The following is a 22,236-nucleotide window of genomic DNA, read 5'->3' on the forward strand; positions in this document are numbered from 1 at the left end:
ACCTGACTTCAGTGATTATAATGTGTAAAATACCTGTGGAAAAGTCTGGTCTGTGATGCCAGTTTTGCAAGAAGGCTTCTCTGTTTCTAGTAACAGTGCTCTGTCTTGCCACTGCACCAACTTGTTACAGTCCTCTGCAAGTGCAGCTTTCAAAGTCACTGCCTGAGTTTACAACTGATCAGTAACCGTGGCAGGGACAGGGACCTGAAGCGTTATTTTGACTGGATGTGTTGAGGAGTGCTGCCGCACGTGAGGTTTGCCCGAGGAAGGGGTCCACAACCAACCCTACAGGTGGAAAAGCCAAGCGCTGCAGTAGCAGTTATAACCCTTATCACTTTGGGACTGGCATCTCCATGCCTGGGAGTGCATGTGAGCATCACGCAGCCCTACAGAGGTCACAGCGTTTGGTGAAGGAGTTTATGCACAGACTGCCTATGGGAGTGCTTTTGTAGCTTCCTTTATTTCTCATATGGCTGTCAGGGATGCACAAAGGCTGAAGAATGTGTTTTCTGTCTAGCACAGGCTCTTAATTTTCTCAACAGAAGAGACAGCCATATCAAAGAGAGGATAGTAGCCTTATGATAAGGAGATATGAAGTGCTACCCTCACAGCCTAGCTATGGTCACTCAAGCGCTCCATTAGTAAAGAGCTGTAGACTTGGGAAGAAATCCTGAAAATGGCGTAGCCGTGTTCCTAAGGCAGCAAACCCACCCTGGAAAAAACGGAGTTTACTTTCTCATGCTGTGAGGTTTTCACTGCAAAACCTGCTGGCGTGTGGGGAGCTGCCCTGCTGCTCTTGGTCTCAGTTTGTGGCAGTTCCTGAGCTGTGAATCAATGACTGGTGGGAGCGTGTCCTGGGGAAGTACTGTTGTTGCTTACCCTCTTGTTATACACTGCCCTCCACAACTGCTGCCAGCTGTTGCCAGTGACAGGTGACAGACCTGACCAGACCTTTCATCTCATCTGGCACTGCTGTTCTGAATTTCTGGAGTGTTCACTTCAATATTCACATCCCCGTATTTTTTTCCTGTTGGTTAAATCAGCTTAAGGAGACTTTTGGGACCTACATTAAATCAGTGTTTGATCCACATTAAAAATACTTTATTACTGGTTTTGGGGGATTATTTTTGCCTTAGACCAGTTTACTGATCCACCTTACGGGGAACCTCCAAAATAACTTTTTTGGGAGACCTTAGGTGAAGTATGCTGATCTGAGATTAAGTGGCCAGGAACTAGAAGCTCCTCAAGCAGTTTTGCTGCTGAACAAATGGGGCATGGAAGCACACCCCCTCAGTAAGGCAGAGACAAGAGCTGGCTCTCGAGGTTGAGTTTACTGGAGTTTAGATGCGTCCCATTCCCTGAGCAGTGGAAACACAGCCAGATCTGGTGTGGAACTTCGTGTTGCTCAGTTCCAGTCCCGTTGTGTGAGTAGAGCAGGTATGATATCTGAAAGTGATTTGGAAAGACAAGGGGGTGGAGAGAGGTCTGTTGTCTTCCCTGCACAGATGAGACTGCTGAAACTCAGATTTGTTGCTGTGAGCCCCCTTGAGTCCCCCTGTGAGCACCAGGAGTGGTTCAGGGTCTGGTTTCACATCTCTTGGGCATTCTTCCAAGCCCACTGAACCCCGTAGAAGACACCAGTGGGCTTTGGCTGTGGCCAAAGTGGGACAACCCGTGGGCTCTGGTGCAGGGCCACGCTGCACTTGGGCTACGTTGAATAACCACTCAGCTTGTTTCATTTCCATTGCAGTTATTTTTATAACGTGACTGGTGCTGGTTAGATGGAGTTGTGACTCTCTGAATCCCCTCTTGACACAAAACACTGTGTGAACAGCTTGGCAGTTCACTGGTAGTGACCACGAGCAGACACAGCAAAGGTTTATTTTTGCCTGCTGAAGACCATCTTATGAAGCTGAGAAACAGAATATGCAAGCGTTGCCTTTCGGAGAAGGGAAATTAACCCTGCTTTTCCTCTACCTTTTGCCGCTTTTTTTTCCCCCCCCTCTACCTTTTCCTGTCTTTGCTGTCTTTCAGTGGTGCCTGCTATACGCTGAGCAGTCCTGCTCACGCGGACAGCCGTCCACACACGCAGGACTGCTCAGTGTCTAGTGGGCTCCAGGTGCTCCAGGTGTATTCACACCTGTCCCACAGAAAGACCCTTCTCCTCCTCCTCACACCCCGTCACAAGCCACAGGCAGACGACACGAAGGGGCAAAGGCTGCTTTTGCCATGCTTTGTGTGTGGCTGCTGACCCCACACGCAGCGCATTACGTGAGGCATCGCAGCTGCTCCTGTGAAGCACGTGCACTCCTTGCTTTGACACACACCGTGGAAACACAGTGATTGCCCATCCTCCAGGTAGCAGGCCCGCCACCTGTCCTCTTTATCTGATCTTTTGGTTTGCTCTTAGTTCAGTGTTTCTCAGTTCAGTGTCCTGGCACCCTGTGATGTTTTAGCTTCATTGCATGTTCCAACCTGTGCTCCTTCCACAGGCAGAACCACCCTTTCCTTTGGGAACTGTAAATGTTGTGTGGCTACTCATTGTTATGGAAAACTGGAAGCTCCAGAACAACATTTCCAAATATTTTTCAAGGCAACCCTGTCGTTCTGGCACATGTCCAGTAAAAATCCACATACAGACATGTCTTTATTAACAGTGGGGGGCTTTTGCACTTCTTAACCTTACAGTGTTGCCTTAAAAGCATCCTGGACAGTGGCTGGTGAGTGACACGTGTGACTAGAGTGGGATATTGGCCACTGTATCACATAGCTCAATCCCACAGCTGATGCAAACTTGTCTCTCAGTTGCTGATGTCAGTGGAAACCTGCAGAGTGGGCTGGGCACTGGAGGCCAGCCCTGCTTTTGGGTGAGTCAGTGGGACATACCTCAGCAGCAGGAGGTTTGCGTTGCATCACGGGATGGTCAGTGTCCAGAGCTGACGCTGTCTGGGCCAGAGGGTACGTAAGACGGAGCCACCCTCTGTGTTGCCCAGACCGAGTGCCCTTTCTGCTTAAGCTTACCCCAGGCAGAGATCATCCTCAGCTGGAATGATTTCAAAGCAGAAATGCGCAGTGTGCTCTCTGATACCCTCCACTCCTCTGTGCAGGAGAGTCAATGCTGTTTCCTGGTTTTGCACTGAAGTGCTGAAGGCTTTGCAGGAGAGAACAGAAGTGGGGGAATATCAGCATTCAGGGTATGTCTGGATAGGTCAGTCCTCACCAACCAGAAAAACTGCAGAAAGGTGTGTGAGAACAACGCACTAGGTATGTGTTGTACAAGCTCTCCGAGAATAAACCTTCATAAATATGTGATCAGCTACCTTCTGTGTAAAATCAGAGGCTAAACCCACAGCAGATCTCCTGAGGTTGGTTGAGACTCATCTGTTTTATGCAAAGGCCGTAGTTTCATGGCAGCATCCAGACAGTGTGTGCCAGCACTCCTGTTGAAAGGGTATGACCCAGCTGCTGGCTTGTGCCCCGTACCATCCTTTCCCTTGCACATGTTTAAATCTTATTTCTATATGCTGACCCCAACCAGGGAGCTGGTCCAAGTTAAATGCTGTTCCTTGCTTCCATGTTGCTCTTGACCATCAGCACAGACATCAGCAAAAGGGTGAGGAGGGTGGAGGCCGGAGAACGAGGGGCAATGAATGGGACATCTGCTTTCAGCAGCAGCGCTGGTTTATGCTGGTTTAAAATGACTGTGAAACTATGGAAGAACTTTCAGTGTTTACAGTGCAGGATAATCATGACCAAAGAAATCACACAGAGCTCAAACCTTTTTTTTCTCCAAAAGATTTTTTTATCTGGAGTCATTGATGCTACTGTGAGGTTTAAATTTGAAGGCTCAAATGGGAAATTATTTCTAGGCTGTTTCCTGGAACACAAGCTATCCACAAGATGAAAGTGTAAAGGTCATGATTTTATGAACAGCTGGGAATCACCTGCATTTGCACTGAAGGGTGCAATGCAATTCCCTTGCTTGCTTTTCATTCTTACAGCAGTTTCACCAAAATGTAATTCCTGCAGGACTCCTCAGCACGTTCCTGATTTAGGAAGGTCAGGGATCTGTGGATATTTTTCCTGCAGAAGCTGCGTGAATGGCTGCACCAGTGCTTGTAGAAGTCTAAATCTACTGAAAAAAATCCAGGCCTGTAGCAATACAAGTCCCAGTATTGCACCCTGTGTTTATTATCATACAGCCTTTTGCTCTGTGTTACCCATTGCTTAGCCACGCTCCCAGGCCCCTCTGTCAGGAGTTATTTCTGTTTACTGATCTGAGAACAGAGCCAGGGAGCTGTACGTAATCCCAGCCCTAACACCCGTTAGGCACAGAGCCTGGGCTGAGGCACGTTCCTGAGTCTGTGCTCTGTGCTGGTGAATGGAGACGATCGTCTCTTAACGCACATGGGGGCCGTGAAGTCCACCTCAGGATAATACCAAGTGTCTTCTGAGAGACAGCTTAGCCTGATGAGTTCCTAACGCTCAGCTCCTCTTTCAGTGTGCACGTGTTGCTCAGTGTGCCGACTCCTCCGAGGTGAGTGCTGGATTTCCTGCGACCCCGTACCCACACATCCCTCTCGGGCATGGCTGCGTTCCCCAGCCTGGCTTGCTCCTGCCGCTCTTACTCACTGGGTTTCCTAACACCAGGGGAACAAGTCTGGGGAAGGCCAGGCTGTGAGCGGGTTTGTGAGCTGTGTGTGTGCTGATGGCAAGTGTTGTGGTGCTCCTCACCTTACTGACCTGTTTTACTCAAGGCTGGGGAGCGCTTCTCTGGAGAAAAATCTCAGTCCTTTCTGCTCTAGAGGATGTAGCACTGTTCTTGCTGCACTGGTGCAACTCTGCCCTGTGTCCCCCAGCACTAGTGTAAAACCACAGGGAAACCAGCAAGAGCAAACCTTCCTCAGTCCCAGCGCTGGTTCGCCCGGTTCCCTAAGGATTGGCACGTGTTTCTCTGTTGGTGGAGAGGACGCTTGTGTTTGGGATGAGCGGGCTAAACTACAAAGCCCAGTAGCAGACCCTGGCACGATGAAATAGGGTTGAACAGACTCTCCCTGCTTCAGTCTGTGCTAGACCCTGTTTTAAAAAATGTCCCACTGTCCTCAGTGTTGCTTGTGTTTACAAACTTAGGAGTGTAGTGCACGGTCTAGCTGCCGGTGGGCTTTTCAATGCTGCGCCAGTTAGTTTGGTTGCTAAGAGCTGAGCCGTATCACTTCTGCATTTTGTCCCGGTGGCAGATGAAAGGAGGGGGAAGCCTGGGGAGGCCTCCGATTTGGGCATGCCAGAGGAGGAGGCTGCCAAGCAGCACGTCTAGGGAGAAAGCAGAAATCCAGCCTGGCAGCATCTCATGTTGGTGGAAGTAAAAGACCTTTGTAACTCCTTTACTTCTCCTCTTCTGTGCTTTTTGTTTATTTTGCACACTGCAATCAGCCTGGGAACAGCAGCAGAGGGACTGAAGGATAACGGTGCTGCCACCGTGCTGCAGCCATCGCTGAAGGCTCGTGTCACCTCCAGAGTAGTAGTGTGTGCCGTCCCGCTGCCTTGCACCTGAGGTGCCGTGCAGCATTACTGCCTGGAGGGTGGTGACCTGATTTTGTGGATTTGACTTCAGTGTTACTTACAGAAAGAATCACTGAATCCTTAAGTGCTGAATAGTCATGAGTTAGTCTTAGAAAAGTCATTTAATGATGGCAAAACAGTAATCAGTCCAATATGTTTACAAATTGGGCCCAAAGTCACACTGATCTTGTTCAAATTCCGTGCCCTGTCTTTCAGATTGGCTTGTTTTACTATTCTCCACCCCCACCCCCGACATAATCCAGTCCCTTGGACCATGTCAATAGGGATATGCTGAGGCTCTATCTCACAGAGGGTTCATTCTGTCTCCACAGGCTGCCCCTTCTCTGTCTCCAAGGCAATAGCTGCATTAATGCACTCTCAGACAACGGCCTGCCATTTAAAATGCTCCTTTGTAAGTGCAGCTTTGGTAGCTTAGAGAGCTGACTGTGTAATGCGAGCACGTTTTCTCAACGCCAGAAAGAGCAGGGAGAAGAAAGACGCTAAGTTTGTTTAGCTAGGACTAAGTTGTCCTGCACTATCGACACTCATCTTCCCTTGGTGCAAATTTTTGTGTCGCCAGTTTCAGAGTACAATTGTTAACAGTACTCATTTCCAAAGAGTTTATAATCTAAATGGGCCTATAGTCAAGCCTTACCTCAAGCATTAAAGGCTGATTTACAGCCGTGATGCAGCCTTTTTGGCAGGAGCAGCTGCCTTAATGCTCTTGCAGGTGAAACTCAACCGTTTCTCTTGCTGGCTGACTCATAGAAACCCCCACAGCTCTTAGGAGAGCACAGGCTGGCGGGAGCATAAAGTCTGCCCATCCTGCTCCCTGGATGATATCCTGGGAGAAGGTTTCGTGAGGATGTGGCCAGCTGTTTGCTTTGCAGAGGAGCTCTTTCCTGCCCAGCTGCCTCACTCCAGCCGGCCTCGTGGTCTGCGCATGACACAAGCAAACGCTTGATCACACAATTCAGGACGTTCATCCTCCTTTGCTCTGGGCAGCATCACTAAATGCAAGCGTGTTCCGCTATATATACTCCAGCATGTCTTCTTGACAGCTTCTGCGCCAGCTCTTGCCCTTGTTCAGAGACAGGCCTTTGCTGGCAAAACTCTTCCCAGACCTTCACAAATGTTTCTGATTTATCTCTGCTATGTTCCTGACCTGTGGAAAGTCAGGCAGCAGCATTAAAGAACAACGGTACAATTATGTAAGAGTTCTTTTTGCCCTTCAGGAAGGACAGAGTGAAAATCTCCAGGGATATCTGTTTGTCTTTTGGCAGTGGCTGGTAAATGCCTAAATGCTGGTCAGTATTAAACAGGCTTGCTTGGAACTGGCATTTAAGAAGTAACAAATATTATGTTCAGTGGTAGTCTCTCAACTAATGTCTCTTGGGTGCTGTTGCAAAGACTTGTGGCATGGCTGAGAGGGAGAAACAATCCTTTTGGAGAATCAATATATCTAGCAGTTATTGGAGAATCAGCTGTAGGTCAGGAGAACTGTTGCGGCTGCATGTATGTGAGGGGCATTTAATACTAAAAGGCTGATCAGGAGCCTTGGGCAGTGTAAGAGAAGTGCAAGGACATGAGTGATGAATGGGACTGTCTTTTGAGCGTGCACCACAGGTTGTGCTCCATAACGGCGACTGGTACAGTAACGTACACCTTAAAAACTACGGCTCGGCAGTGCCTGATGGTCAGCCTAGCCAGCACCTTCAGTCACCACGCACAAGGTGCTGCAGCATAAAGCCAGCCCCCGGAGTTTTTCCAATAAAATAATGTTGGATCTCTTCCTGCATGTGGTTGTCACCCTGAAGACAAGGTGACAGATCACACACAATCACACGCAGCTCAGGGAGGAGCTTAATGGGACATTCATTTAATTGTGTTTTAAACAAATCACCTTCTTGGTATATTAGGTGTATCCAACCCCATCTTTGTGGTGTGCTACAAATTGCACATGAGATTATTACAGGGAAAAGTACTCTTAAAAAACTAATCTATATTACATCAAGGGGGCTGTTCATGTATCTCTGAACTAATTCAATTGAATGGTGGAGGTGGTTTCATTTTTCTTCTTAGACAGTTTTGCTTCCAGCTCTTGTGCTGGAGGTTTTGGGGTTTTTTGTTTAACCTTTCTCTCGTTGAGCTTGAGGAACAAAGGACAACTTTCTGTTGCTCTAGGTATTTTGTTCCTTAAAACTTCCCTTTGCTAAATGTGAAATCAAATTTTTACAGGGATGATTTTCATCGCTTTGCAGTGCTGCATCTGAACGGCAATTTGGGAGTTTCTTTGGGTATTTAAAAATACTTTCATACTTATTTTGATTATTTCAGGGAAGGAAAAATTTTCATAGAAAATCAGTGGGTTCTTTAAGTACCTTTGCATTTTAGCAACAGAAAGTTAAAACATTCATTGTTATTTAATAAACTCCAGTTGAACCATGGATATTATGAAAGTAAAGATGAAGATTGCTGTGCTCTGAAACAATGTTCCTTCCCCCTCTGCACTTGAATGTTTTCCCCTAACAGTTTATTCTTTCCTTTTCTCTCTGTAAATATTATGGGACTCTGATGTAAGTGTTACAGATTGCATGAGTTTTCTCCTGAGGTGTTTGGAATAGACTAGCGTTTAACAACTTAATCATTTGTGGGATGTGTTTTCATTAACGGATGACTTTGTTGATGTGATTAGACTTGTTTGCTTTGGTTGCACTTGACTTCAGCTTTGGAACGGGTGTCTGCCTCTGCTTTGTGGCTCCCGGGCAGTGTGTGCTGGTGGAGTTGGCTGCTCCTAACTTCTTGGTTTGGCAATGAAAACTGTTGGGGAAGTACATGACTTGGGTCAAAGTCGTTTGGAAATGATGGCAAATTTATCTTTGTTGCAGGGAAAAGAAGCTGATCGCCATCGTATAATAAATATCTGTTCTCTTGCTCTTACTAAGTGGTGTGCAAACCTCTTTGTATGAGTTATCTGTTGGAGAGCTTAGCTTTGGAGTGACTTTATCTTCCCTTACAGTAATATAATACCTTCCTCCTGGCTTGTGTAATCTGTGACTGGTTTTCCCCATTGCTCCCAAGGAATGACAGTGATGGGAGGAAGAACTGTTGTGTCCAGCGAAATAGGGGAGGTCCAGCTTCTCTCAGAAGGACTGGGGTGCCTGATTCCCACTGTAACTGTATCTAAGTGTCCAGATTTTTCAGAGGATCTAGGTCAAAGTCGTTTGCTCATCTGTAGTTAGAGTGGGCCAGGTCCTGACCTCTGTTGTGCCATGAAAATCCATAGGACTTACTCCGGATTTACACGGGAGCACAGACCAGAGCTTGAATCAAAGCAACTGCTGAAAAAACAGCCTGCTGCTGAATCTCATCTGTTGCTGTAGCAAGAGTTTTGCAAGTGAGGTTTTTCAGCCCTTGTAGAATCATGGAGATTAAAGATGACGACAGTCTGGCCCTACATCCCCTTGTCCATGCTGGGTTGTTCCCTGTGGTGCATTTAATAGTTTAGATCCCAACCCTGTCTAACTTGCAATATGCCCAGCTTCAGGGCTTCCCACGCAATGTGTTGGTTGTATCGGTTCCCCTTGAAGGAATTAGGACAGGATGATAGGAACTGGAATTAAGGGGTCCCTTTCCTTAGACTATTTATGGCCAGATTCTGTCTTGCCTTTCTGAAGAGAAGTGTAATCTGGTGTGGATACTGACAAGACATTTGCAAGAGGCAGCAGCAGCTTTCACCCTGGCACACCAGCCAGTTTCTCACTTCTGCAGCAATTCTGCCCCTCCATGCAAAGGTGTGGAGCCACAAACGCAAGGAGTGGAGAGACCCGAAACAGCCCGCTCTGAGATGAGGACTGAGAGTCTCCCAAAGACGAGAGAGCCAGGGGAGAGGCCTGGTGTGTGGTCTGTGCTTTTATACAGCCACCTCCCGGCGGTGACGCGGTCCCAGGGGCTGTCAGCTGCTTCCCTGGAGCCGCACACACTGCTGGCTCTGCTACTTTGGGGACATCTGATAGTGGCCTGAGGCCCCACAGCTTCAGATCCTAAAGACGGCGCTTAGAAACACACAGGAGTCACTCGAGGCCAAGTGCTGTCCTCGAGAATCCTGTCCCAGCCCTCACAATGTGTTTTGCTTCTTGGTCTGCCCCTTCTGCAGAAACAAACCTTGGTGTCCCAGAACCCGTCCATTCACTGTAAGCCTTCATCTCCTTTCTCATGAATTCCTCACGTGTGCACTTATTATTGGGGTTAATCTCTGGCTTTACATTTTCTCCTCTAGAGGAGTCACTCTCTTGGTGTAGGAAAATCAGTGTTTTATCCTGTCATCACTCTATTCACCAAAAAAACCCCCAACTTTGGAGTTGGCGCTCACGCAGGAGCATCCCTTTGGACAGGAGTTGCTTCCAGTCTCACAACAGGGTATTGCTTCCACAAACATGGGACAAAGTCTGGCACCCCAGATCAATACAAGGTTGGGATTGCCCACGATACAGATGTCCTCCTTGAGGCTGGATGGGCAGGGAGCTCTGGGCGTTAAAAAAAGGGCCCCGTGCCTTCAAGATCTGCTCTTGTCGATGGTGAGAACTGTAGTGGAGAGGCCTGGGATAGACCCCCTTCTTCCCTTTCCCAGTTCAGTAAGGCTGAAGCAAAACTGGTTCTCATTTGGCTCATTTTCGGTGCCTCATTGTTCACAATGAGACGAACCGGGGGAGAAGACCTCAGCCCAAGTTCCAGTGGACTTTACAGACCTCTCTGCTGTGGGGCTCAAAGCAGTAGGTGCTGGCTTGGAGGCCGAGCTCTCTTCCTGATCTGCCCGAACATTTCCAGGATGTGGATGTGACGCTCAGGCTGATGGGGAGGAGCGGAGGAGCCTGCAGAGGCTGAGCCCATCATGGAGACAAGCAAGGCGCGTGGCAGAGCTGCCTGGATATCTTTGTCACCCAGTGCCCAATTCAAGAGAGAGAATAATATCGGAGAAAATAACATACGCTAGAAAACCATTGCGGTTCCCAGGACTGTTATCAGGGCTGACGGTTCCTGCTGTCTCCTTTTGCAGCGGGGCGGCTGGCTGCAGGAGGAAGGGAGCAGGGCACATTTGCCTAACCCTGGATGCTCTCCGCTTCAGCAGCTCCTGTCTCCGCAGCCTGGTCACTGAATGCTCCGATTCTGGTTCTCCAACATCACCCCATCCTGTCCCCTCTGAAGCCCTCTTTTTCCCAGGGAAAGCCGTTGTCTCCTCACAGCAGCGCGTGGCTGGGGGGTGTGTTGCTGGGCCAGCCTGCAGTCCACATCTCGGGGACCTCTGGGGAAGCGGGCAGCTGAGAGCAGGCATATGAATTGTGGCTGGGGGCAGTACTTACCAAGCTGCAGATCTGGGCACGTTTGGTTCCACCTTTGCTCAAGCTCTGAACAAACAGCATTAAAACCAAACCTGACTCATGGGGCCAAGCTCTTTTCAGTGGTGCCCAGCGACAGGACAGGGGGCAATGGGCACAAACTGAAGCAGAGGAAGTTCCGTCTGAACATGAGGAAGAACTTCTTCCCTCTGAGGGTGACGGAGCCCTGGAACAGGCTGCCCAGGGAGGTTGTGGAGTCTCCCTCTCTGGAGATATTCAAGCCCCGCCTGGACAAGGTCCTGTGCAGCCTGCTGTAGGTGACCCTGCTTCAGCAGGAGGGTTGGACTAGATGACCCACAGAGGTCCCTTCCAACCCCGACCATTCTGTGATTCTGTGATTCATTCTGTGACTCCTTTTTTCATCAGTTTAGAGAGGTGCAAGGACCAAGGCCCCTATCCAAGATGACCTAAGCTAGGCCTCTCCTGAATATCTCACTTCCCAAGTGGAAGGATAAAATAGTAATTAAAATAAAATGTTCCCAAGCTGATTTGCCATGTGGCCTAGAGACCACTTAATTCTTCCCACAGCGCAGGCTTAACCCCACAGGCATATATAGAAAAAAAACAATCCAGCATTATCCCGGGCCCTTCTGCAATGCGACTCTCGGCATTTTCAGTACAGCTGGGGCAAAGTCAACTTCCAGCTCTTCCTGGAAACCTGCGATGGTGGCTTCCAGCCTGCCCATGCAAATGGTGACAAAGGGGTAGAGACACAGGGTCAGCGGCCAGAGGAGGCGTGCACCGCTCTGTCGAGCAGCAGCCGCATCCTGTGGGCTGGACACAGGGGCTGAGAGCCTTTGGCTGCTGACTTGAACTTGGCACTGGGGAGAGCCCGCTCGCAACCCGTGGTGTTGCTGTAGCCAGATCACTGCCCCTGCGTCTCTCCGTTACCCAGCTGAAAGAGCTGCTGGAGAATTCAGTTCTTGTGTGCTTTAAGGATCTAAATGGATTCATAAATATTAGACATTTAAGAATCCTCTTTGGGTTTAGTCTTTGGGTTTTGGTCTTTGGTCCAGCAGACTCTTACAGCCAGGCTGAGACAAGCAGCACAGAGCATTATTTCTGTGTCTGTTTATACAACAGTCTAAGCATAGAGACAATAATTGTGGTTAATGCCATCTAAACAGCAAACACTTCTACTCCTGACATGTTTCAGAATGAAAAATGCTTATCAGTCAAACAAAGCAAGCTCCAGCCCTGCTGATCAGAAACTGTCTGTGGAGATGCAGAAAGCCTGGTCACTCTGGGTGTCCTTTGCTGTGCCTCTTGCTTTGGGCTGTCCATTAAAAATACTGTCTTTCTTCCCTGTCTGGATTTGAGGCAGCAGATGGATTGCGCTGTGCAACGTGAGCAGTCCCACAAAGGTCTTGCCGTAAGTCACAAGGATAAGAACCACCGAGCAGGTGTTGGTGGTCTGCAGTCATGGGGCCATCATCAGCCTTCAGATCCATCAGTGGAGTTAATGATCCGTAAGATTTACTCCGGAGTCACGGAGGAGAGACTTTTCCCCGCTCTGGTCTTGCAGCAACACACCCGCTGCTGAGGGTCTGCTCAGTGCCCATTGAAGAAGCTTTTGGGTCACTTCCATGCAACTTAGACTGGGTTCTCGGCTTGAGCTCTCTCAGCTTCAAGTCAATTTGTGCTGCTGTGTTTCGTATTTCTGCATCCCAGGCAGCTCTCTCCGTACTGTCCAGAGGGCTTCAGCACTCCTTTGGTGTCTTCTGAAGGACAGTCCTTCTGGAAGCAGTAGATGCAAGAACTATGGATGGAGTCGGTGATTCAAGAAAGCAGCTATTTCATCTGTCCCTGAGCCAGACAAAAAAATCTCTTTCTAGAGTCAACTTCCAGAACACCAGAAGCTGTGAATCTAGTCTCATTTCGATGTAAAATAATCCAAATAGAGCTTATAATGGCTTCATAAACAAAAGCCTTTTGATTTCTAACCCTACAGCTGCTGTTTCTAGAGTGTGATGTGTGAACCTTCTGTCTGTTAATCCCTGCAAGATGCATGGCTTTGCAGTGAGGTGGCATTTGGCAGAGTGTGAATCAAACCATCACTGATTTCCTCATCCTTTGTCTTCACGTTTAGACTGTAAATGGCCGTGTTAAATAGGTGTGGACAATAAATATGAAAAGCCACCTGAGGCAAACTGGGAAACAAAAGGCTCTGTGTTCTCAGATGATGAAGAGAACGGTTCATTGGATTGTGCATCCATGAAAAAAAGACCCAAAAAGAAGGATCAGCCCCTTGAGGTACTTCCATATTGTCAAGGCTCCTCCTACTATGACATTCCTTGAATCTTCAACTGAATGAACTTCTCTCTTTGGTCTAAAAACACTTGAGTCCAAACAAAGTATTTCTGGTCTTTCAGGGGTGGGTCTTGCTGCGGGTTCGCTCACTTTCCTGCATGAGTGGGTTTCCTGATAGAAGTCTGAATTAGTGCTGGTGGAGACAGCAGCTATACGGGGCTTCAGAGTGGGATCTGAATGGCAAAACTCGGACCTAAGCTCTCAACCATGTGCTCATGTGGAAATATTTGGGTGAGAAGATTTGGATATCAACTGCTAGTTGATCTTTCACGTCTGTAGAGGAAAACATCCTCACCCCCAAGGCAGAATAGTTAACGTGAGAACAGTTCGGAGCCCGGTCCCTCTCACTGGAGTCTGCACCTAGCCAAACCCCACCGAAGCCAGCAGCACTTCATCCTTCGTGACTTTGACAGGTTTTTGGATCGGGCACTGTATTAAGAAGTACGCTTTGAGTTGCTTGATGGAAATAAAGAATTAAAGGATACGCAGATCTCACACTGTGGTTTGCCAAAAGCAATTTTAGCAACATTTTATTGTGAAGGAAATAAACCTCCATGGGAGATGCTGTAGGCAAAGACTCCTTCCAGATCTGGGCAGGGGGCATGGAGCTACCGCCAGCAGCTCTCAGATCCGAGCTGGCAGATCTCTACCATGGGGCAGCTGGCTTTGTTCCACCCTCCCTTGGCTCAGTGTGAGGGAGCGGGAGCAGAGTGGTTCGGTAAGCAGTTGGGTGACCTTGTGGTGGGTCATCCTCCCTCGGGGGGATCTCGCCAAAAGCTGGGCTGCTCTGTTCTTGCCGTGGAAAGGTGCAGCCTCTGTAGCTGCTCTCGGAGCTGTCAAGTGACCTCCCAGAGGAGACAGAGCTGTTCCTTCCTGATTTTAGAGTCTTTGCTATGCAGTTAATGGCTGCTTTGCTTTAAGAGCCATCTGGCTTCCCAAAGAGCAGCCTTCTCCCAGGCTGCAGGAGGTACTGCTCTAGTTGTCCAGCTGTGTCCCAGGGCTCTTGCTTTACAGGGAGCGACTCAGAGCCAGCAGCTATGGAGTCTGGTGTGGTGCAGGATCCCTGCCTGCCACACACAGCAGCTTTCTTCCTCAGCTTTTCTCTTCCAGCTGTGCCTTTCTGGATGCAGTTGTCCCATCCAGGTCTGTTGGGCTTTTGGGGATTCATAGTGGGGACTTGGGGTAGGATTTCAGGCTTGGACAGTGGGGTGGGGTTTTGGATTGATCCCATCTCGACAAGAAACTGCCTCGGCCCATGGGCAAGCTGGAAGAGATGGAGATTTAGATGGAGTCTAAACAAAAACTCGCTGCTCTGCAGTTCCTTATCTATATGGATATTTACACCTTGCTGCATCACAGGAATGTGGAAACGCAGCATGATCTTGGGTTGGAAAGTCCTATGAAATAGAAATGACAAAGTCCTCACTGACGAATGGAATGGTAAGACCCTGTCATAGTCTTACAGGTAACTAGGTTGATGCTGCTGAAGAAAACAAGGCTTTGGGTATTTATGTAAATGGAGTAGAAGAGCTTAGCAGGCCTTGCAGTGTTACACGATGCTATGACAGGCCTCCTCTACAACATCTGGTCATCATTTCTTATAGTGAGGCTTGCAGGACACAACTCAATGCCAAAGCTCTTCTGAGAGAAGTATGCACTGCAGATTAGGGGGTTTTTTATGTTTGCTAGTCTAATTTCTGTCTCCGTCTGGGGAACGGGGTAAATCGCAGTAAACCAATGTCATGGAGTTGGCCTGGCTCCTCCTGGGCGCTCAGGGCTCCTTTTTAAAGCCCTGCATCAGCTGACTGCAAGGCAGAATTGCCATAGCTGCCTCCCAGAGGGATTTCAACGGACTGAGTCTGGCCGGTCTCCCAGGCGAGAGGCCGATCTTTTGAAGCAGCTCTGCCTTGTGAGAATTACAGGCCCGGTGTGTTTTCCCGCTTCGGCTTCGTGATGCCCCACTGAGCTGTACCCTCAGAGGGGCTGCGGCTGGGTTGGACAGTGCAGGGTGGGCTGGGAGACACCAGAGCTGGCTTTCTGCTCCCAGTTTGATCCAAGAGCTGCTGTAAATGGCACCAGTTTGTCCTGCCTTCTTTGACCGTTATGTTATTAGCAATATTTCGCCACACCTCTAGCCACGTGCCAAAGAGGAAGGTATTGGTGTAACCTGGGTAAAGGGCTACGACAGGTTTCTTAAAGGGGTGGCTAGTCCTCAGCTGGTCATTCATTAATGATCTTCAGGGGCGAGATCTGCTTCTCCATCACCTTATGCCAGGAACAGGGTCATTGCCACAGAGGTGCCGCAAAGATGGGTGAGTTTTAAGGAAAGAAAAACCATTTCTTATTACGCCACTGAGGTTTTCTCTCGCTTTGCTGCAGGCACCGCCTAGGACCCTTAGACCTCGCTTCAGGAAGAAAAGTACCTCGTCCTCTGCCACCGAAACAATGTGAGTGCAATGAGCCAATAGCACCAAGATCCACAGAATGTGTCTCTTCTGCCTTAAAGAGCTACTCGTTCATAACGTAGGAAACAGCAGCGGGATGGATGTGCTTTGATGTACAGCGTTGTAGGCACGGCCTTTCTCTCTCCTCTCTCTGTACCCTTCTGTCACACGCTTCTCGCGTTTGTCCGCGCCATGGGTAGGACAGTCTGGCAGACGCCTGCGGGTGAAGAGTCCTTGTTTCGTTTGCAGAGTGTACGCCCCCTCACACTAATCCTGCGAGGCTGTACCGTTACAGTTCTCATTTGTGTCTGCATAGCTCTAGCTCTGTGAATGCACAGCGGAAACAAAAATAATCAGTTACTCATCATGATACATTGGCAGTGTATTTATTTATGGCTTTATCATTAATGAAGTGGATTTGCAGAAGCCATGGATTTCTCTTTCCTCCCTTCCTCCTCAAGACTGTGAATGATGTAACAAACGTCAAAGTACTTTGACTGTACAAAATGTCGAAGATTCATTACCGAAAGCCGAGCTGCGGCTCTGTTTCTCTTGCTGCAAGTAAATCGTGTGTTCTGAGAAAAATCATTGTGCTAAAAACCACAGGGACAGAACCACTTACAGAGGACGAGGAAGAGACACACAAGAGAAAATAAATGGTTTCAACGATGTAATGAAGAGGGAGTCTTAATTTTGATCAGCCTGAGCCAGGAGAGTATTGTGTGGAAAACGATGGCAGCTAGAAGAACCAGATCGTATCGCTTGTGGCAAATTTCTGCTGCCAGTTTTAAAGTGTGAGCAAGCCAGGCTTGTAAAGCTGCAGCAACAGAAGTTAGAATGGCTTTAGTGACGCACTGTCAGGGGAAAAGGCACCTTTCTCCCCTGCCTGCAGCAGCGTCAGTCCCAGTGCTCGGCTTTCCTGGCGGGGTGCTGCCGTTTCACTCGTGTGAGCAGAGCAGGGCGCTAGGTCTGAGCTGCTGTTCGAAGCCCGGAGTTTCGCCTCTAGCGTGGAGTTTGGTTAGAACCACGAGAACAGATGGAGTGATGTATTTGTATCCGTGTATAAATGAGAAATATAAAAGAAGAGGAAGACGTGGTAGGGTTTGTGTATTTGTGCTTCAAGTTGGTGTCTCTTGTAAGTGTTGAGCATGTGAGATTCACACATAAGTTAATTACGTGGCCCTTTGTGTTTGCTCTTGGACCTGTCACATAGACTAGAAAAACATTTAGCGTTACGTAGAACGTGCCGTCACTAACGGATCAGCACACGCGCTTGCTGATGAACAGTGCTGTTAATCCCATCTGGTTCAGGTGCAGCAGTCCAGGGTGCCAGCAGCCGGCTGGAGTCTGTCAGGCTCAGAGATGAATCTGAAGCAGCCTTTGAAACCTTTTCTCGGCCGGATCTGCATCGACATCCTGGCTGTCCCTGCCTGATGGATCCCTGAGGCTTCCCCCGGAGCCTCCTACGTATGTGGGGAAGAGAGAAATAAATCATGCGCACGCACAAATGTTTATCTGATCTGGCTAGGAAGTGGGAAAAGCAAGCAGGTATTTCCTGTGTCTGCCACAGTATTTGGCCTCATTACATGAGAATTTTATTTCCTTGACATCTGCTAGTTCAGTCATATTTTGCAATGGGTAAGAAGGAAAAAGTCTTCAGAAAGTCAACTGAAAAAATCCCAACAAACCTGTCCAAATGGCACTGACAGAAGAGTCAGTCCTTGGAAGATACTCAGCGAAAGCTTTGAGGAGCTAAGCTTGTGTGTTTTATTTTTAAGCAGCTTTAGAGTTTATTTGATTTCTTTTGGCAAACATTAAAAAGAAATAGAAAAACTGCCTGTAGTGTTAGCAGAAAATAAAATCGTGTTGCAAGCAAGCTGTGTTTCCCTGCTATGCAACGGGCTGCCGTAAGATAAAAAAGAAGCTGACAAGTTTGCACTCAGTTATGCCAAAAAAACCCCAACAGCATAGAGCTACACAACAGCTGGCAAATTCTCTTCTCAGACATGCTGTATTAACATTGATTCTCACTGAAATTATTAAATGTGCGTCTAATCTGCTGTTGTACTGTAAACTTGACTGTTTAGCATTTCTTAAGTGCTGAGGTGAAATTGTTGACAAGGGAGTTGCCTTATGTCTCTCAAAACATTCACTGTATAAAGGAGAAAAATAAACCTTTTCATATCTCTGGCAAAAATGTATTAATTTATCAACGGAGCTGTACATTTGTGTGGAGATAGACAAGAAATGTGAATGCCTGACCACGTCCCCATAGTGCTGTAGCACCGTATCCGGAAGAGAACGGTCGTTTGCTCTTGGTTCCTGGCCTCCCGCACGCAGGTTGTTCGCAGGTGTTGCCCCAGGTCTGTCACTTCCCTCCTTGGCTACGCGCGTTCAGTCAGAATAAACGCCAGACACCCAGGCTTCTGTTGCAGTTTTCCTCCTGAGCCTCTGCCAAGGAACGAGCCCGATTTGAGGAGCCACCTTCCCGCGCTGATCCTCACCACGCCTGGCCAAGCAGGGTTGGCAGGACCTGCGCAGAGAGGGGACGCACGGATGGTGGTGGGAGCAGTTCTCGATGGCGAGGAGCAGCTCTCAGTGGTCGGGAGCAGTTCCTGGTGTCAAGGAGCAGTTCTCGGTGTTGGGGAGGAGTTCTCAGCCCCCCCCCCAGCTCGGGCTCCCGGGGCGCAAGCCAGCTAACCGCTCGCCCACTACTCCTCCCAGCAGCAAGCAGTCTGCCAGCTGACGGCTTGAAATAGTGACAGGTCTGGCTGAAGGAAGAAAAGCCCGACTTGGGGCCTGTCAGGCAGCTGGCGTCTACGGTCAGTCCTGCGGGGCAGCTCCCGGTGTCTTGGAGATGGCCTGGAGCGCGTAGCCCGGAAAGGAACCGGCCGGCCCTAGGAAACACAGCCCTACCCAGCACCAGGCTGAAGTGAAACTTGCGTCATTTTGAGCAAGAAGAACTGAGGCTGAGGGAAAGCAAACTGCAGCTGAAGACGGCCCGTGGTAAACGGGCCCCTGAGTTACCTCCCCCATTTCCCATAAACTCACCTCGATGATGAGCATGAGCTTGAGCGGCTCAGTGCAGGCCTCCAGGGCTCCTGCCTGGCCGTAGCAGCCAGTGTCAGCGCAGCTGCAGCCGTCGCCAACCGCCGGATCAGGACACCATCAGAGAAAAGAGACTTCACGTCTATCACTGTCCCCTTGGACTCAATCCCACGCTAACCTGAACTGTGCAAATGCAAACCCAGCACGGAGGGGAACGAGAATCAGGTTCTGTGTCCCTAACGAGCGGGAGAACATGGCTTGGAGAGACCCGGCGCTCCCTGCCCCGGTGTGAACAACCTGCTGCCGCCGACCACGCTCTGACGGAGCGAGGGGACCCCTCTGCTCGTGACCGAACGCTCATTCATCACAGTCCCCTTTTCGCTGTTCGTTTCGGGTACCCATTTCGCATCTCACACCGCATTTGAAGTAGCAGAGAAACGTTGGGATTTGCGTTTAGATAAACCATTTACGGGTCATTAATTGTGCACTCGATGTGATTTCTTTGCTGTGATCAGTAGAAAAGATCTGTGATGAAATGAGACGCTTAATGCCTCACAGGGACGGCCGTTACAGCGGTATTCCAAGGGTTGATGTTTTGCTGGTTTTGTTATGCTGCTTGATATACATCTGGAATAAAGTCTTAATCTTTTCTTTAAAAAAAAAAAAATAAGAAAAAAAAATAACACCTCTTTAGTCTGTTCAATGTATCTGGCAGGCCAGAGTAACTTCTTTGATCGCTGTATTATTTTTATCTCAATTCTGGCTGACTGTACATAGATGTATTCACCAAGTGCTGCATGTCCTTCAGAACGTCTTTCTGTATTATGAACTGGAAAAAAAAAAAATACAGCTACTGAACACTGGGAGTAAGTAGTGAATTCATTGAAACGCTGCGGCCTCGCGCAGCCCAGCCGCCCCTGCTCTGCAGGTGGCTCTGGCGCCGATCACCCGGGACTGTCTGCTTAATAACAGGTTAATTATTAGTGAAGGCTTTGAAGCTACTGCTGGAAGCAACTGCTTTTCATACACTCGCTGGAGCGCCAGCGTTGGAGAGAAAGCCTCTGCCGCAGCCGTTAGTGAAACCAGAGGTGAGCTGCGCTGTGCGTGCCAGCAGCACCCCGCGCTGAATCCTGGGCTCTGTTCCGTTTATAGGCGTGACCAGCGATCTGCAGCGCGAGGTGCGGTTAGGCTTAAAGCAGGAATAAAAACACTCGGAGCGGACTGCTTGAGGAGGTAGCGTAGGACCCAAAGAACATATTCTGCCACTCAAAAACCAACGCAGGATACAAAATATGAGCCTTGCAAGGAAGTCTGGTGGTCAATATATTTCAAAATCAGTTATAAAAACTCCATGAAACACCGTTTTTGTTCTGTGCTCTCTAGCATGGAGACACTTTTATCTGGTACCGCGACAGGCAGCAAGGAGACTCCATTCAGTGAGCCACCAATGAGAATGGACACAGCAAAATGCATCCTAGGGTTATTTAAACATGTTTCTTTGAAAAATTTTAAGATTAAACATGATGAATTGTTCATTTTAGCGATGTTTAGACTGTACTCATCCATGTTCGTATGTTACACACAAACACAGGACACCAGCAGCCGTCAGAACATGCAGGTGACCAGCGCAACCTCTGCTAAGTAGAATACAAACCGCAGCTCAAAATAATCTTCAATATTCCTTTATTTTGGGCACTGACACCCACAATTCTGATCAGATGATATGCACATGTTTATTTAGAAAAGTAACAGGCATTGCAGATTTATGTTCTAAAATGAAGTCCATACCACATGAACCACCTCTGTCCTACAGAGATGCAGAAACGAAGCCAAGACTTCTACAGACGGAGATTCGTGCGATCGTGGTACTTCTGGTAGGGATCATCGACGTACCAATTTCTTCTTTTCCAGAAAGAAGTGGTCATTTTATCAAGCAGCTTACACTGCGTTCGGGTGCACAACGTCAGCTCTCTCAAACGCTTCTTCTGGGCAGCCGACTTCTTCCACAGTTTCTTCTTATAACCAGCCTGCCGGAAGCAAACACACGGAAAATTTTGAAGCGGGTGGCTGTTGATACAGGCACACAGCCGTACTGACAAGCAAGCCAGGACAAATTCCCCACTTGCAGGAAGATGGGAGTCACTGGAGCGTTTTTTTAACTTGCCGGCTAGCTGCTGCCCTCTAAGGGAAGGAGAACAATGAGCCCTCCTGACTGTAAAGAACACGCTTTTATTACAAAAAAAAAAAAAAAAAAAAAGTCTTACTTTTCTCCTAACCCACAGGCCATTGTGCAGCCGGAGAAAGCGATCGATGACAGCTTTCACGGTTTTCCTCTTTCCCTTCCGTAGGCTACAGTAAGTGAGAGTCCTGGCCGGCTGCGGCAGGATGCTGGGAAGCAGGGATGCGACGCTGAAACACCCCCCCAGAACAGGGACAGAACGGGAGAGCAATGAAACATCTTCTTGTAAAAGTACCCACCGGCTTTTGCATAAAAGATCAGTTAACGGGAGCTCGCTGCAGCACGCCCCTTCCTGGCTGCGCGGCTGCCAACGCCAACCGCGGCCCTGAACTCTGCTCGAGGTTCACCTCGGGGGTACCAACCCCGCACGGAGCGGCTGCTGGCGCCGGCTGACGGGGTCACACGCTGCAGAGCCGCCCCTGACACCCAGCAATGACTTTTACAACGCTGCTCGGCGGCACCGGCGCCCACGCCGAGTGGGGTTTCCGCAAGGCCCGCGGCCCGCCCCCGCTCCCAGCACCGGGGGCCCAGGGCCCGCCCGCCCCGGCAGCCCCGCAGACGCAGAGCTCGGTGTCGTTCTCCCCGAAGCGGTACCTGCCGAGGAGCGAGGGGCTGCTCCCTCCGGGCGGGGTCCACCAGGGCAGCCGCGGTCTCCACAGCGAGGCCGGGGCCGGGGCCCGCCTGGCGCAGCGGGCGGAGAGGCCGGAGAGCGCAGGCCCCGCGCCAGGGCAGCGGGCGGCCCGCGGGGCCCAGCGCGCCAGGAGCCCTGCGGAGAGCCACAGCCTGAGGGGACGCCGCGCGACACCGCCCTCCCTCAACCGCCCCCGCCACGGCCGCCCGCCCGCCCGCCGCCTCCCCGCAGCCACCGACCCGCCACGGCCCCCCGCGCCGCCGCCATCTCCCCGCGCCCCGGCTACGGCAGCCGGCGAAGGTCACTCCGCGCAGAAGGCGGGGCGGGGCGCGACGCCACTCCACGCCCAGCGGGGCGCTGCCAGGGGCGGCTTCCGGCCGGCCCGCCCTCGCTGCGAGGGGTCCCGCGGCCCGAGCCCGCCTCAGGCCTCCCCGCGGGACCGGTGATAGCGTCTCCCCGCCCCGCACGGCTCCACACAGTGTCACCACGCCCTCCACGTGATCCCCCTCCCGCGCATGCCCCACCGGGCCCGCCCCGCGGCAAGGCCACGCCGCGAGCGGCGGGATGTGAGATTTGCATACGGCCCATTCTCTCCCCTCTGATTGGACA

General features: G+C 49.9%; 2 protein-coding genes across 10 annotated transcripts in view; one reads left to right on the top strand and one right to left on the bottom strand.

Annotated features, from left to right (window-relative positions):
• Nucleotides 1-17,906, top strand: part of REEP1 (receptor accessory protein 1) — a 67,549-nt gene extending 49,643 nt beyond the window's left edge. For 2 of the 9 annotated variants that reach the window (XM_075420315.1, XM_075420317.1), the window contains 3 exons: nt 4,502-4,537; nt 13,069-13,208; nt 15,645-17,906. In XM_075420315.1, the coding sequence (XP_075276430.1) occupies nt 4,502-4,537; nt 13,069-13,208; nt 15,645-15,716 (248 nt within the window). In that variant the 3' untranslated portion in view covers nt 15,717-17,906. Of the gene's footprint in view, nt 1-4,501; nt 4,538-6,794; nt 6,867-8,140; nt 8,500-13,044; nt 13,209-15,644 lie in introns of those variants that run through there. The other 7 variants (XR_012763961.1, XR_012763960.1, XM_075420316.1 and 4 more) reach the window with 7 other exon arrangements.
• Nucleotides 17,907-20,423: 2,517 nt separating this feature from the next.
• On the bottom strand, nt 20,424-22,088 carry MRPL35 (mitochondrial ribosomal protein L35). Its single transcript, XM_075422141.1, has 4 exons — nt 21,867-22,088; nt 21,591-21,762; nt 21,022-21,166; nt 20,424-20,784 (listed from the first exon to the last, which is right to left on the bottom strand). Exons 1-4 carry the CDS (start codon nt 21,892-21,894, stop codon nt 20,596-20,598), a joined length of 534 nt encoding a protein of 177 aa, XP_075278256.1. The 5' UTR covers nt 21,895-22,088; the 3' UTR covers nt 20,424-20,595.
• Between the last annotated feature and the right edge of the window lie 148 nt (nt 22,089-22,236).

The sequence above is a fragment of the Opisthocomus hoazin genome, chromosome 5 (genome assembly GCF_030867145.1).
Source record: "Opisthocomus hoazin isolate bOpiHoa1 chromosome 5, bOpiHoa1.hap1, whole genome shotgun sequence".
NCBI lineage: Eukaryota > Metazoa > Chordata > Aves > Opisthocomiformes > Opisthocomidae > Opisthocomus > Opisthocomus hoazin.

What these genes read in the sequence shown, in the direction of transcription:
- MRPL35 (XM_075422141.1), bottom strand. Translation starts at nt 21,894, where the DNA reads ATGGCGGCGGCGCGGGGGGCCGTGGCGG. An exon ending in GGCGCGGGGGGCCGTGGCGG is followed by an intron (nt 21,763 to 21,866) that starts GTCGGTGGCTGC and finishes GGCTCTCCGCAG; the next exon opens with GGCTCCTGGCGCGCTGGGCC. An exon ending in GCCTGTGGGTTAGGAGAAAA is followed by an intron (nt 20,785 to 21,021) that starts GTAAGACTTTTT and finishes TGCTTCCGGCAG; the next exon opens with GCTGGTTATAAGAAGAAACT.